The sequence below is a fragment of the Amyelois transitella genome, chromosome 7, assembly GCF_032362555.1.
Source record: "Amyelois transitella isolate CPQ chromosome 7, ilAmyTran1.1, whole genome shotgun sequence".
NCBI classification, from domain to species: Eukaryota; Metazoa; Arthropoda; class Insecta; order Lepidoptera; family Pyralidae; genus Amyelois; species Amyelois transitella.
Window position 1 is genome coordinate 4026311 of NC_083510.1, and position 15597 is coordinate 4041907.

Sequence of the window (15597 nt, forward strand, 5' to 3'; positions counted from 1 at the left end):
GAAGTAGGAAGAGACAACATTGTTGCATTCGACACGATACTTCTTTCGTTTTATCCACATTTAAACTCAAATGATAAATTGGTAAACAGAATCCTTTCGTAAGTTGTAGTTGCCTTTTAGTCCGATCTCTTCGCGTAATCCGTACCTGTCGCCGCTTTTTGTAAAGCCAAAGTTTGAGCCAAATAAAGTTGGACAGTTCGCTCGTTTTGCTCGCTTTCCGCTCAATAAATGCTCACGACTTGGGCAAGTTCAACGTGGCTGCCATTCACCGTATAAGGCAATAACAAGTATCATAAACAAGCATCTGAGAACCGATTGTAAATTAAGAATTATTTTTTTTAATTATTTTTAATGAAGGAACAACACCTAAGTTAAAGGCTTTTATTTTTTAACAGTTTCCGACTTACTAATTTACTAATTAACCAAATTTACACACTAAAGAGATAGTGCCATGCTTTGTGCCATTAACACTGTTAGAACCTACCTAATACAGAGAGTACCTATTAGGTATGGCGCACATAAGACAAGGTATTATAAATATTATCAAACTAAAATTAGTCTCAATATACCTCATTGTTATATATGCCATTTATAAATAAGGTCTTTTTGGCAGAGTGCTCTTTACCACGCACTCTCATAAACATTCATGTGGAGTTTTGTACTGTGATTCGGGCATTGGATTGAAACTGTTGACTGTTGGACTGAAATTGTTTTTGATAAAAGAAATTGTCTATTGATGTTGAGCCCCGTCCGGTTAACTACAAGGTTTTTGCCCACCATAGACTTTTTAATAATACACTTGTTAAATTTAATTAATAATCTCTTTTAACCAAGATCAGGTAGATAAGGGGGAATGGCACTAGTAACTTTACGAGTATAAAGCTCGAAATCCTTCTGAATCTACAAAAATATGAATAGGAACAGATCTAAAGTAATACCTACTATATAGGTACATTCAAACATTATTTTTACGCTAAAATTGCTTTTGAATAAAACTGCCTTACAAAGCTAAACTAATTTACAAGGCGTAGAATATAAATTGTCGATCATTCAGTTCGGGAATTTTATTTCACCTGCGTTAAGAATATGTTATAAAGAAATCGGGTCCCGAGCCGCGTTAGTCTCGCGAGGTGTTGACAGCTTTTGTGAGTAGGTAGGATGCAAGGTGGTTCTAATATCGATAAGTACCTACATATATCGATTATTTTATCGACTTGATGACAATATAAAAATTGAAAATCGAATTGATAATAACGAAATTCGAAATGTTCTGCTCATATAAATATTCAGTCATCTATCGTCTTGAAACCTATGAAATGACCGAAAGAAGGTCTACCGCTGCTAAGATTCCCTTTTTTTTAAATTTCCTTTGAATACTTGCTGATATTATTATGTTTAACGATATTTTCTCCAAATGATATCGACATTTTCATATCGAGATTGTGAAATATCGATATTATCGGATTTTCGACATATCGTTACAACCCTAAATTCAGAGTGACGTGAAGATGCTACTGATTTATGTGCAGCCATTATTCTCACTTACAGAGACGTAAACACATGCCGGGCTGAACAACGAGACAAATAAACAAGTCGACATATTTCTGTTACTTTCAGTCGTTGTGATTTTGACCAATCAATATGTGACTCTTTGAACCCTACAAAACAAGCTGGGGCATTGAATATATTTATACTGAACAAATTACACAGAATAAGTTAACTCTAAAGGTCGAGACTTGTGGTATGGACTACCAACTGTACGATATTATATGTTAAGACATAAGTATACTTAAATAGATACAAGATCCGGGCAGGCGAGTCAGAAAAGGTTCTTTTTCCATCATGACTGACCGGGAATCGAAACCGGGACCTGTTGGTTCAGAACTGCACTAAACAAGCCGTCAAATACAGGGATCGTGGCAAAGGAAATGATGTAGTCTCACACTCTCCGAGCCTCGCAATAAAAATTGGGTCAAAAATTTACTTTGAAAGTAAACCGCACCTTAAATTTTACTATTTACTTCTAAATTTAGGTAACTCGCTGTGACCGCTTTAATTTGTATTTAAAGTTGTAGGAAAGGAAGGCTGAGCAAGTTCTGAGCCTTCAAATTAATAGCCTGTCTGCCCTTCCAGGAATAAGGTCACGCTTTTCGACATCTGCCAGCTCTAAACAATTTGTCGTTCCTATTTCTATAGAATTGTTGTTGTTGTTTAACTAGGTATATTTTCTCCAAATGATTTGAATAATAAAAATTATTTTATTTTCTCTTCTATAGAAGATTTTAAAAAGTGATTCATTACTTGCAAGTTTAAAAGTTTTAAGAACGAGTCCCAAGTGACCACGAATTTTTGTTGTTTTTTGTCAAAAAAGAATGCTTTTGTGAAGGATCGTAGAATACGTAATTTTAAAAGCCATTGTAAAATTTTGGCTAGATATACAATTGCAATTCACCACGTCTGCTTTCAATGCAACTGAAGAACTTTCCTTGTTACCTACACTATTTTTATATTGCAAACCATACAGGCCTAGCTGATTCTGGGAACAATAGTTTATTTATTAAACGTAGGTTTACCATTCTTATAATCACGTCTATAGCCCTTGCGAGGTAAACAGAGTCGGCAGTCTCAGGTATAAATCATAGTTTTTATTAAAGTTATCCCTTTTTTAATTTTTAAGTCTTGAAACAGTTTACCAGTTCTCCGTCGTTGAGGGATCCAGCGGAGTCTTGGCAACACAAATAGTAATAAGCCAGAGAAGTCGCAACTTCTCAGGCTTTCGGCACTCGGCAAATATTACGAAGCGACACAAACTTGGATATTGTTTGTTGGACATCTTGCCCTGATCTTAAATACGTTTACTTAAAGTAAAATAGGTTATTAAAGTGTTTATATTTTCAGTGCTTTGAGCTCACCGCAAAATTCGACTTCTCAGACTCTGTTGAATTAAAGGATCCTGTTCCAATGATCTGCCTGGTGACTTGAATATGAATTGAAATCCGAAATTCAATAGCAAACAACGCTGCTAAAAAAGCCAATTATCAGGTTTTTCTTAATTACTTAGTCTTATTTATTTAAGCCTAATTATATAATTTAAGCTTAGTTATATTTATTGATAAAAATATAATTCTGATATGTATATAGGTTAACATAAGTCGATGAAAGTAACAAAGGTAGGTATTTTTCTCCAACCAAGCACATTTAGGTATATAAAATGAAAATGAATTCTATGAATCAGCAGCTGCGCAGCAAATCGATTGTTCATGCCGTTGGACACCTAAGAGAATACAAAAAGAAAACATTTGTAGTTCACATCGCTGCAACTGGGAGCTCATCAAAATCGCGTTATCAAACTACGCTCACAAATCAAGCCTCACCGGGCTATAGCTCTACCACCCCGTGTGCCGAATACAAAATATCTTAATTTGAACTTTATCACAATGAAGCAAGGTATATTTGGTGCAATTCAGATTTTTAGCATTATCTGTTTTGTGCAATAAACCTCACTGCTGTACACGTCATAAAATGGCAAATATCTTGTTTGCACTGATATATACCTGTCATATTTATTTGTGACATGTAATATGGTTCTAGGTTCTACTATAATTGGATGATGCAAATGCTTCCTGAAAAGGTGCATTCAAGACATTTTTATGGCGGCAGGAAAAGAGTTAATATCATTTTATGTAAAACCCTGCTCGCTTTAATTTCATTTTAGAACTAACTTTCTTTAAAAACTGGAGGCACTGCAATAAATCTTTGTAGGTGGCATGATAGGCAAGTAACCTACTTGTGCCTTTTTATTTTCTTTTCAAATGTAACCGTAGTACTGTAATTCCCATACAAATGTAAATATATGAATTTTTATTTCTCGCTAGTAGCAAAGGCATTGCATTTTAATTAATGCTAATCAACAGTAAGATAAATAGTTACAATAATTTTATTTTTTTATATTTTTTTTATTACTTTGATTTTATAACTGTGATAGTAGGTACCTATTGTATGTTATTGTTTAAGTAAAATAAAGAGTAACGTATATATTATGGTACAAGGGATATCGAAGTGATTATATGTATGTATGTTATTTTGGATCACAATTTACAGTTAAGTAGATCTTACATCAGTCATTAAAGTGCGGTAGTTCCGGTATCTAATGTGACATTTTAACATGTCAATTTACCTTTACTTTGACGAAGCGTTGCAGACAGGACCTTAATCACGATAAATGAGTTACGACGGCGTCATCCATCACCCTCTCGATATTAAGATAAAAGCTATGAAACCTAACAGCACGAAATACTATTTAATTAATATAGTACTTATATGCTTTTATGACATTTTTCCCCAATACACAATACACTATTGTATATGTTACAGTTAAAACTAGTTTTTAGTTAGAACGCGTTTTCCCTAATTAGAACTAGTTTTTACTAAATGCCTTTGTTAAAACTAGAATTAACTAATGCTCAAAATTAAATATCAGTTAAAACTAGTTCTTACTAGACAACACGCGTTTTTCCGAAGAGAGCCAGTTAAAACTGTTCCGACCAAGGTCAAAAAGGTGTCTCTGCAAGAAAAATGGTTGCCTTTGTAACTCAAAGTGCCACGATAGTTTGTCTTGTAATAACATGTAGATCCTCATCCTTTTTATAAATTTAAGATTGTTTAATTTTTATATTGTAAGACAGAGTTGAGAGGAATGAATTGTGGTCAGCACTTTCTATGCCGTGTGGTTCCCGGCACCAATACAAAAAAGAATAGGACCACTCCATCTCTTTCCCATGGATGTCGTAAAAGGCGACTAAGGGATAGGCTTACAAACTTGGGATTCTTTTTTAAGGCGATGGGCTAGCAATCTATCACTATTTGAATCTCAATTCTATCATTAAGCCAAAAGCTAAACGTGGCCATTCAGTCTTTTCAAGCCTGTTGGCCCTGTCTACCCCGCAAGGGATACAGACGTGACTATATGTATGTATGTACTTTCTATGCATGGGGTGAGCAGTCTCTTAATACGAGCACTGAAATCCTTATATGAGGATTCGAGTGCTTGTGTCAGTATAAACCTTTCTCAATCTTAAGCCACTCAGTGTGCGCTCGCACACTGAGTGGTTTAAGACACTCATTCCTTTCAACTCTGTCATACAATATAAAAATTAAACAATCTTAAATCTATAAAAAGGATGAGGATCTACTTGTTATTACAAGACAAACTATCGTGGCACTTTGAGTTACAAAGGCAACCATTTTTCTTGCAGAGACACCTTTTTGACCTTGGTCGGAACAGTTATTACTGGCTCTCTTCGGAAAAACGCGTGTTGTCTAGTAAGAACTAGTTTTAACTGATATTTAATTTTGAGCATTAGTTAATTCTAGTTTTAACAAAGGCATTTAGTAAAAACTAGTTCTAACTAGGGAAAACGCGTTCTAACTAAAAACTAGTTTTAACTGTAACATATACATACATAATACTTACTTACATACAATTGTTATAATTGAAGAAGTGTGTGTAAGTAAAAGTGGCTTAAGTGATTTTGAAACTATTGGCCTCGTAAAAGCATAATATTACCTACTATTTCTATCTTATACTCAGAGTATAAGTACCATTTTTTTCTAGAATCATAGGTTGATAAATATAAGAAGTCGCCTTAAAATTTATCACATGAACTATGTTATGTAACAGTTCATAAGAAAACGTATTTTAAGGGAAACATTGTTTTACTGAGGTCGGCATCTTTTCTCTTAAAAAAGAAAAATACACATCTTGCTCCATTAAAAAATACTAGTACAAAAGATAAGGGGCGCTAGTTTGAACTGGTTTATATTTGATCCCTGATACAAACTTACAATTTATGTAATATTAGAAATAAGGGAGGTTGAAACGAGATCCAAATTATTAGTTTTAATAGGGATTAGACTAATGATTTAGATCTCGTTTGAAACTAGGTAGAGGAATTTATTTTTCTAGACTTTAATTTTTAAGAACCTCTGTCCCGTAAAGTTAGCTTGAAATATTGCATGAAAATTCCCAGAGTAACCGTGAGATTGGATGAGACGAGTTTTCCCAAAGGGTCCCATACCAGCGAGTTATTTACAGCTATGAGTTCCAAACGAACTTAAAAACTAAGTTCTTGCTTGTTTTAACGAATATTATTTTTTAATTTTGGTTGTTCCATTTAAATTTATTCAATCCATCAGCTGTAAAATAGGGGACTTGATTTGCAGATTCTCCACCTAATGAGCAGCTAAACCAGTTGATAAAACGAAACAAAGGAAATAGCTCGGCGTCGGGAACGCTTCCATAGCTATTTTATTTGCGGCTTTCATCGCACTTTGTTTACGGATGCAGCCGCTCAAATCGAAAATTATGGCTGCATGTAAAGTATTTCCCGGGCGGGCACATGGCGTATCGAACAATACGCTGGGAGGTAATACATTTTTCAAGGCGCTCGAGGCTAGCGGCGAGACTATTTCTCTGAAACTGCACTTGGGTGCAGCGTTACGCGTACAAATATCGCTGGGATGCGGATTCCGACGGCCACAATTTCTCTAAATGCCCCCCAGTTTAGCTTCTCAGAGCAGAATAGCCCCCTCGCCCCAGCAATAAATGTCGGGCCTGCAAATACATCACCTCGAAACTCATTTAGAGATATTACAGCCCAGAAATAAAAACGCTAAACATTGTTTTAAATCATTTAATAAAATAAGTGATGTGTAGTTTCTTATAAAGAACACATTTTAAGAGCAGTCATTATTGGCTGTATTAATCATTAATCAATACCTAATAATTAAAATTAAATTATCGTTGAAAATGAATTATAATAAAATTCGACTGCTCGAGTTACATTGCTCGAGTAAAACGTAACATTAAGTTATTGCCAGATTTAACACAACCGTCCCGTAGGAACATAATCTGCCCTTTAGCCCTCTAGGATGTAATCCTTGATATGCGCTTCTCATGTTTTAAATATGTCTTCGCATATTGTATGAACAATATTTTTCCTACTCAATGTAAGACATCATATACACAATAGTTATGTGTACAAGTTTAAATTTATGAAAACTCCACGAATTAAGCTTAACGAAAAAAAATTAAATGGAAACATTGCGGCAATGATTATAAAATCTCATTATCTCTATATTAATTATAATTTTCATGATATAACTTTCTGTACTTTTCTATTTCCGGGAGAAAAAAAACTTTAAGTTTTAACTACTGACATCTATTACAAGAGAAAAATAAACTAATGTCCATAAATTGATCTTGTTTACATCTCGTCTCCTAAAACCTTCGCCAATAAATTCATCCATATCAAAATATATACCAAATACAATTTATGATTCATCCATTGTGTCACCATTGATATCATTTATTTAAATATAAAGTCATATTTTAAATATGTATATTAAAAATTCTTATACTAAAACGGTAACAAAATGATGTTATATGTGTACTTTAACAGAATGTCAGAAGTCACTGCTCCCACAATTTGATGATGAAACTACAAAAAATAATTATAAAAAGACTAGTTCCTTGTTCTATTGTCATTATATGCATTGTAACTTATATAAGTACTTATACAGAAAGTATAAAAGTGTTCATCTGTGTTAGTGCCGTTAGTGTAATAAAATTAAATGGCACAGCAGACATAGACATTGTTCAAATTAAAATTAGCTCTAAATATTCGATATGAAACGTACAAAATTAACTACCAAATTACAAACTGCATCAGGTACGCATATTAAAAAAATATATATAAAAAAAATTAAACACTAAATGTAAAATAAGCGTGGCCCGATTAGTCGGTTACATGGTGGAATGAATGTCGAGCTTTTTTGTAGCGAACTTAAAACAACTAAACATTCATTTATGGCATAAAATAAATAGCATACATTGGGTTACACGTGATTCATTTCCGGGACATCTCCTGCCCGCCTAGCATGGCACGCGCGACGCTGTTTTTATCGCGCGAGAAACTAACGCTGTCGCGATTCACGTCATAATAAAAAGCGAAACAGAAATAGTAAGTCGCTCGTGCCATGCTGCGGGGACTGGAAGCTATTCAATTAACTAACTACTTAAACATATCGACAAAGATTAAATGAGTCCATATCTGCAATATTGTAACAAATAGCACTTAACCCGACAGTAAAATAAAACAAGCTGCCGGAAACTTTGCTTCCATAAAAATATGGCTACGAAACAACAAGATCAGGCAAGCAAAGTTGAAATAACTGGTTCGCTGAATCGCAGACACGCCCTCTATTCTACACAAAAATATTAAACCATAATGTTAACCGACTCTCGTCGCGAATAGACGACAATATTAAGTCATTTATAATATCACTCTATAAAACATTATATTACAAGGATTGATAGACAAAGATAATTTCAACAAGGATACTCTCACATCGAAACACTTCGAAAAACAACAATGCGTAGCGCGATCTACGGCCGTAGTTCACAACTTCGGCGAGGCCATTCCTTGGACCTGGTCAAGGCATGGTGACGACGCAGACTTTGAGCAGCCTGCGCCGATTGCTTGGTTCCAACCGATGCGGTTGCGAGGTATGCTATCCGTTGGACAGTTCGTCTTTGAGCCACTGCGGTACGGGCCGGCCCAGGCGCACCAACAATTTGGATAATGCAGTGTTGTGAGGCGTGTAATATTTCTTCAAGAATTTAGCAGATAACTCGTTCATTGGCGGGTATATCCTACCTTTGGATTTGCCGAGGCATTTCGTTTTTTCGTTGCTCACCGCTTGACAGTAGAAACCTTTCTTGGCGTCAAACCTGCAAAGAGATTCAATGTAAGTTTTCCTGTTTCATTTTATGACACGAGTTGTAACGTCTGCCACGTACTAGTGCGGTCGGGAAGCGGGATTGCAAAATGAATTCGAATTTCTGGACCTGACACACGAACCGAGCGGCGATTGCACTGAGGACCTATTTTTTATCCGCTTTGGATTTCAGTGAAGGTTTTTGTACTCATAAACACATTTGTGCCCGTAAACATTGCTTCGGAAACCAAACAACGTTTGGCAGATGACGCGGCCGCAGTTAATATTGGCCACGCTCCAGTTGGGCGTATTATTTCGAAGAAAACGTAATTTCTTTATTTGTAACATTGAATCGAATTAATAGGTCACTATGTTATGAGTTTCTTTACTAACATAAATAGATATTTATTCGGCGGACTTTACTATACCTATTTGAAAAATATAAAATATTATGTATATGCCCAACATAAACCTTCTTTCCCTTTATGGTTCAATGCAAATAAAAGATATTTACTTAGTTTAACAAATCAATGAGATTGATAACTCGCATAACATTTTTATAACTTCTGCAAAAGTTGACATCTTTTACTAAATAGGATGGTATTTCACCTATCCTGATATTTATTTACATATTATAAAACAAAGTCCCCCGCCGCCTCTGTCTGTCTGTCTGTTTGCGGTAAACTCGAAAAGTACGGGACGGATTTTTATGCGGTTTTCAACTATGAATAGAGCAACTCTTGAGGAAGGTTTAAGTGTATAGTAAGTTTAGGTGTTGTATAAACTGCCAATATTACAACGATATTAGTTCAAAAGGTCGGAAAAAATTAAGCCGATCAGGAGCTTTCCCCAAGAGCGCTGCCAAAACCTTTTGAGTTATAACAAAACAATGTATGGTGGAATTGTACCTCTTTAATAGATCTACAAAAAAGTTCGCGGTGGTATATGTCTGTCTTCTAAGGATAACCCACAATACCCATTTTTTGCGTTTATTTAAAACAGTAAAAAGATGGGTTATTTACGAAAAGTTTCAACATTATACATCTACTGAAATACTCGTGCGAAGCCGGAACGGGTTGCTAGTATAAATTAAACCTGGGTTACATAGGCTATGTCAGAAGGGGTTCGTGAATATTTACAAGATTAAAATTTCATACACGTACGTATTACATCGGTTTTAATTGTTATTCCGGGGATGCAATATTAGTGTTTCAGGGCCAATTACCATAACAATGTCAATCGAGTCGGCCGGGGTCGGCATTGTCGCACTAATTAGCCGGGATAAACCCATTTACAACTCAGTTGTGATTCAACAATGCTCTCATTGGTACATTACTTAGTGTCGGGTTGAAACAAAACGCACTATCTTTTGATGAAATAATCACATGGTTTAAGTTATCACCTTTCTTAAAGTGAAAACCTCCTTAAATTTTAGCGAGTAGTATTCTTCTTCACGGCCCGGGGTCCGCCTTCCGACATTTCTCTTAATATTTTCCGATCTTTGGCGTCCTTAGTTTAATGTCCATTTGGTTCGCACATCATTTTTCACACCGTCTAGCCCGGTAAAGGAAGCATTTGTCAAACATTTGTTCCTGTTTTCTTAACTAATCAAAAATATTTCGTATGTTATTAACCCTTTTTAGCTGCTAGATGGATCATTCCTCGCTTTACGTTTCTTTGGTATCATTTCACTTGTCTACCTTAGCATTCATCATGTTACATATGAATTACATTTTGCGGAACACAAAACGTGCAATTTATATTTGAATTTAGGTGTATTAAACTTTATAAAATATTTGATTATGCAGGATTCGAGGCTCTTCCAGTTCAGATATTAAATTTTTCTCGTTGCTAGCACGTGCACTTCGTATATAGTGTTATTGCTTAAAATTTAATAATACGATGTGTTCTTTATTGAACAGAATATGACTAACAATAACATAAGTTAATTGGATAAATAAGGCTACTTCATATTGAGCCCTTTATGAAATGTTTGTTAAATATAAAATGTTGTATAAATAAAAGAGATTTAGGAGGATACTCGCCAGAATACTTAGTGTTTACTACAGGCTGGACATTACAGTATATAAAAGGTAACTCACTTGAGCAGCCGGTTGTAGTCGACGTGTGGCGATATCTTGAGGAACTTCTGCAGCGAGTTCATGACGGACGCGGGCTCGGAACGCAGAAGAGAACCGTCGATGATGTGGAGCTGGTGACCGCTGAACTCCGCCAGCCACCGCTCCAGGTAGTGGCTGTATTTGCCAGGGTTGAGGCAGCGGTTCCTGAGTAAAACATTCTCATTTATATGGTTTGGTAAGAAAATTGTAATATCACTAACAATCTTTAAACAATCAATCTAAGTTTTGACTAATAGGGATCACTTGAACAAAACTCCTGGCCTGACGTGCTAAACAGATGAAATGAAGGTGAAAAATTAATTATAACGCTCAACTTTTCCAGTTCAATAAAGCAAATGGTTCTGAAATGAATATCAAACTGTCAAATATCATATCGTGTTTTCCTGGCACCCACTACGTGGCGTCACAAAAAAGCGTCTTAAAAGTTCTAAAATTTATTACAAATTTACTTGCTCACACATAAATTGATCGAACAATTATGGTAAAGGCATTCGATGCATAATGCATTCTCTACTGCTAGTTTCTTAAGAGCATAAACATTAGAAGAAACTGTGCAGTGCACTGCGACCCAGTTCTTGGTGGCCAATCCATAAGGCGAAGTTACGATCAAACGCAGCACAGACTGGGAACTCGATACTTTATCGATCAGATAATGTAAATTACGCGAATAGATTTCTTTGTCTGCAACATCAAGGTACCTTTTATCGTTTCCAATTTATATCATTCTAAGTTTCTTGCTGCAAGTTATAAGAGGGTCTTAGTCTACTTGTGAAACGCTTTTTATGTGGTTTCTAGTGATGCTAAGTTCATCGACTTAAATATTACTTATTATTACGAGTCATAGCAGAAAACACATTATCTTTGCTTCTAGTAACACTATATGAGAATTTGTTCAATTAAAACAAGGATCAATTAAGCCCGCAATGAAGAATTGATGATTTGTATGAAATTTATTTGGAGACAGCGATTGTGAAAATAATTGGTATGAAATTAATGTAAATACAATATCAAGACAGCATTTGCATTGCAAACACAAGGCTTGGGGAGGTAACGTGCCCGATACCTTATTACAAATTGATGGCGCCGCTTCAAGAAGATACGGAATCAATTCTTTATTAGAAACTCGTAAACGCGTTCGCTACAGAAGGATATTTTTTAAATTGCATTTTTTATCTTGTCTACTTTTTCTTATTGTCCAATCCTGTGACGGCGTCGAGGCATGATTTGAGTGCGAAAACTAACAATCGCTAGTGTGTAGTGTTCTAATTGGAAGACACTCGAGCCCGATTGTCGAGACTTGATTGTGAATAATAAAAGCGAGAGCTGTTAGCGGTGTCTATTTATATTCACAGCTATGTCTTTGTCGAATTTATTAACATAGTAAATTGTGCCTGCCAATTCTATCAGTGATCTTTTTTTTCCTGGTCCTAACTAATGCTATGGTTTGTTGGTAAGTCTGGTCAAATGTTTACGAAGAATAGTCTCTAAGGGTCTGCATACTAATAATACGAGTACTAACAAGTATAATAGAATTATGCTTAGATATATAAAAAACAAGCAAAAACAAACAATATTTAAACCTAATATTAGGTAACGTCAAATTAATTTGAAGTTTCAAAATACCCACTTTAATCAGCTCAAAAATATTATTCAACAACTATTCAAGTAGAACAAATAACTTCAGGCACTTAAATTTCCCTTTTCAGTACTCATAAAACGAAACGCTCCTAAAGCATCCAAAGTTAAACTTGAAAACAAAAGTACTTAGTCAAAGGGAAGGAGACCCGTAAGCGGTTAAGTACACATGGGTTGAATAAAAGTAAAAGTGCTTAAGTATATACAATTTTATTATGGGCTTTGAAGTGTTGCTTGCGAATAATAAAAAAAATGTAATCTGTAGTAAGTAGCTTATGCGAGCAGATTCATTTGTTTAATTTTAACCCTGTTAAATGTTATTTATTTCCTGAGGGAATTTCATCTAGGCTAATGTCAAATTACAACAGCTTAAGTTCATAGATTCATAGAATAAATATGTTAATAAGATTCTTTCAATTTAAAATAATCAAATTTTACATCACACATACAAAATTTTTGTCCTTAAATGGGCAGCTGTCAGTGTTTAATAAAAAAGGGTAGGATGGTCAATAAAGATTCGTATGAAACAATAACCATTATTCAATCAGGCAGGATTGTGCCTGTTATGTACACACGGCTCACGAGATACCTAGACCATCTTCCATAGGCTAATTAAAGCGAAGTGGCATCACTATTTCCTGAGCCCACCTTACTAAAAGAGACAGTAAATATATCGTATGAAAAAATTACCTGAGGTCCTTTAGTGGCTTTGGTGCAGAATCGTTGGCAGTAATGACTGTATGGAACGTGTAGTTGTTAGCCACCGGGTCGCCGTGCGATCGGATGTGCTGGTACCACGAGTACGCCCTGGGAACAAGTTATGTCAATTCCATCATTAAGCCTTGTAGTTGAACGTGTCCTTTCAGTCTGACTGTTGACTCTGATAACCCTCTCAAAAGATAAATACATGATTATATGTATGTATGTATCTTTGGCCAGGCTTTAAGCCCAATGTAGAGATTAGTAGATCAACTTTTTTTAAAGTTATAATTGAGGGGTTGGCTACACTATCATTGGAGTTTCTACGTCTACGTTGGGTCTCCAATGATAGTGGTTAGTAGGTAGTTGGGTCAACTAAGGAGGACGGAATCCGGTTTTACCACATGAATAAGAAGAAGAAAGTCAATAACAGTAGAGTGACTGCCGTACGGCCACTGTTAATAGGGAAATTGACTAGACGTGATTTTGGTAACATATAAAACTGCCCTATATTTTAAGGAACAGAATATAATTTTCGTACTTTTCATAGAAACTTTTCTAAAAAACGAACATAAAAATACTAAATCAACATCATTTTATCAACATTCGCCCTAGAATTTTCCGAAATTGCCTGTTTGGAGACCAGAATAGATTGAATCAATATTTTCCCAGCCTACAGTAAGGTACGGTTCCGTAAACTTAAAAATACTTTATAAAATATTTCACAGAAATATACACAATAACACACATAGGAACAAACAACATATTAGTTGAAAGGAAAAAAATAAATTTATATTGTAGCTGAACGTGGCGTAAGTCTCTGTGAAGCTGTTGGCTCTGTGTACCTCGTAAGGGATAAAGACTTGATTATAGTTAATCAAAAAATTAATTTGTTATATACATTCATATCTCTTATTAAAAAAAACATATGGAATGCATGAAATCACAAAAATATACTTATATACCTAATGAAAGTGATATTAAACCACATTAATAGTATTAGTACTAGTAGGTATATTAGTTAATTTTTGTGAATATTTTTGTAATAATACCTTCGGTTCCGGCCGACTTAGCCGACCTAGTGATATATTCGATCATCGAACAAAAAGTATTATTTTGTTATTGAAAACATTGGAATGAAGTTCAGAGTGAACACAGCTTTTCGGCTATATATAGGTAAAACCGCCAGCCGAAGCGGTTGATCATAGAGTACAGTACCTAAGTTTTATTAAAATTTAAACCTAGTTTCAATAAGAAAATCAAGAGCGTAATCAATCACATTTGAAACAGAATATATTTATAATAAACACATTAAGTCGACATTTCTCAAAGTTCAGGCTGCGGCATTTTCTCTGAGTAGTCGAGTTCACGGGACGACGGCTTATTTATAATGGATCGCAGTCTGTTATTTCAACACTATATCCAGTTTTATTTGATATGGCAGTAGTAACATTATTGATTGTAATAAAGCTATGAAAGATTCCGTAGATCGTGAAAGGGAAAAAGGAATTCTGACAGCGGTTCCGACATATACTCCAGAAGAAACATTATAACTAGTGGTTTACCTACAAATAAACGAACTTTAATAAAGCTACTACTTATAAATAATGCAGGTATTTAACGCGCACGTAACGTATCATATTTTATTTGGGACGTTTCGAATCATGTTACAATCGCGTTTAATACTTACCTGTATTATTTTAAAAAAAGTATAATGCAACAAATGCAACAAAATTAAAGCTTAATGTGTTGTATTTTATTTATTCATTGAGTTTCGATCCGCTATGGTTTCGATGGAGAGCCCTAAGCAGACATAAACCTTATCAAAATTTATAAGGAAGTGGTTTTGGCCGAGCATTAATATATAAGTTTCACCTTTTATATTAAAAATATATTATTACCAAGTCTACGAAAAGGTATAACATAACTAAATGTACCAAACGGCTGTCTAATACAATCTATATAGTCGAAAATAAGTCCGCAATAAGCCCCAATAACGCCTTATAAAAGTGCGTCCCTTAATTTTCCGCCACTCTGAGATATGGTCCCCAATTTTGACGCAACTCTGTCCGGAGAAGTGATTTACTGTGTTAGCTAGATAATATAATGCCTACGTACAGAGGGTACGCTCGGGGAAGCGCCGTTGTTTTAATATTGGTTTTGTATAGCTTTTGTAGTGAAATTTCGAATAAATTTTTAATCAAAGAATAAAAACAATTGATAACTGAATATTACAATATTCATGTTTACGTCACTTTATAATAAAAAATAAAACGGGCACAAAGGAATACGCACATTCATCTAGTGCATTTTTTACCATGATACAATCAAAAGAGGTTAGGAT

General features: G+C 34.9%; 1 protein-coding gene across 1 annotated transcript in view; it reads right to left on the bottom strand.

Annotated features, from left to right (window-relative positions):
- Positions 1 to 6688: 6688 nt before the first annotated feature.
- LOC106133884 (bifunctional heparan sulfate N-deacetylase/N-sulfotransferase) overlaps positions 6689 to 15597 on the bottom strand; it is a 102234-nt gene continuing 93325 nt past the window's right edge. Inside the window, exons 14-16 of the mRNA XM_013333740.2 lie at positions 13245 to 13361; positions 10881 to 11063; positions 6689 to 8791 (exon numbers count right to left, since the gene is read on the bottom strand). Coding sequence (XP_013189194.2) covers positions 8572 to 8791; positions 10881 to 11063; positions 13245 to 13361 — 520 coding nt within the window. The 3' untranslated portion in view covers positions 6689 to 8571. The remainder of the gene's footprint in view (positions 8792 to 10880; positions 11064 to 13244; positions 13362 to 15597) is intronic.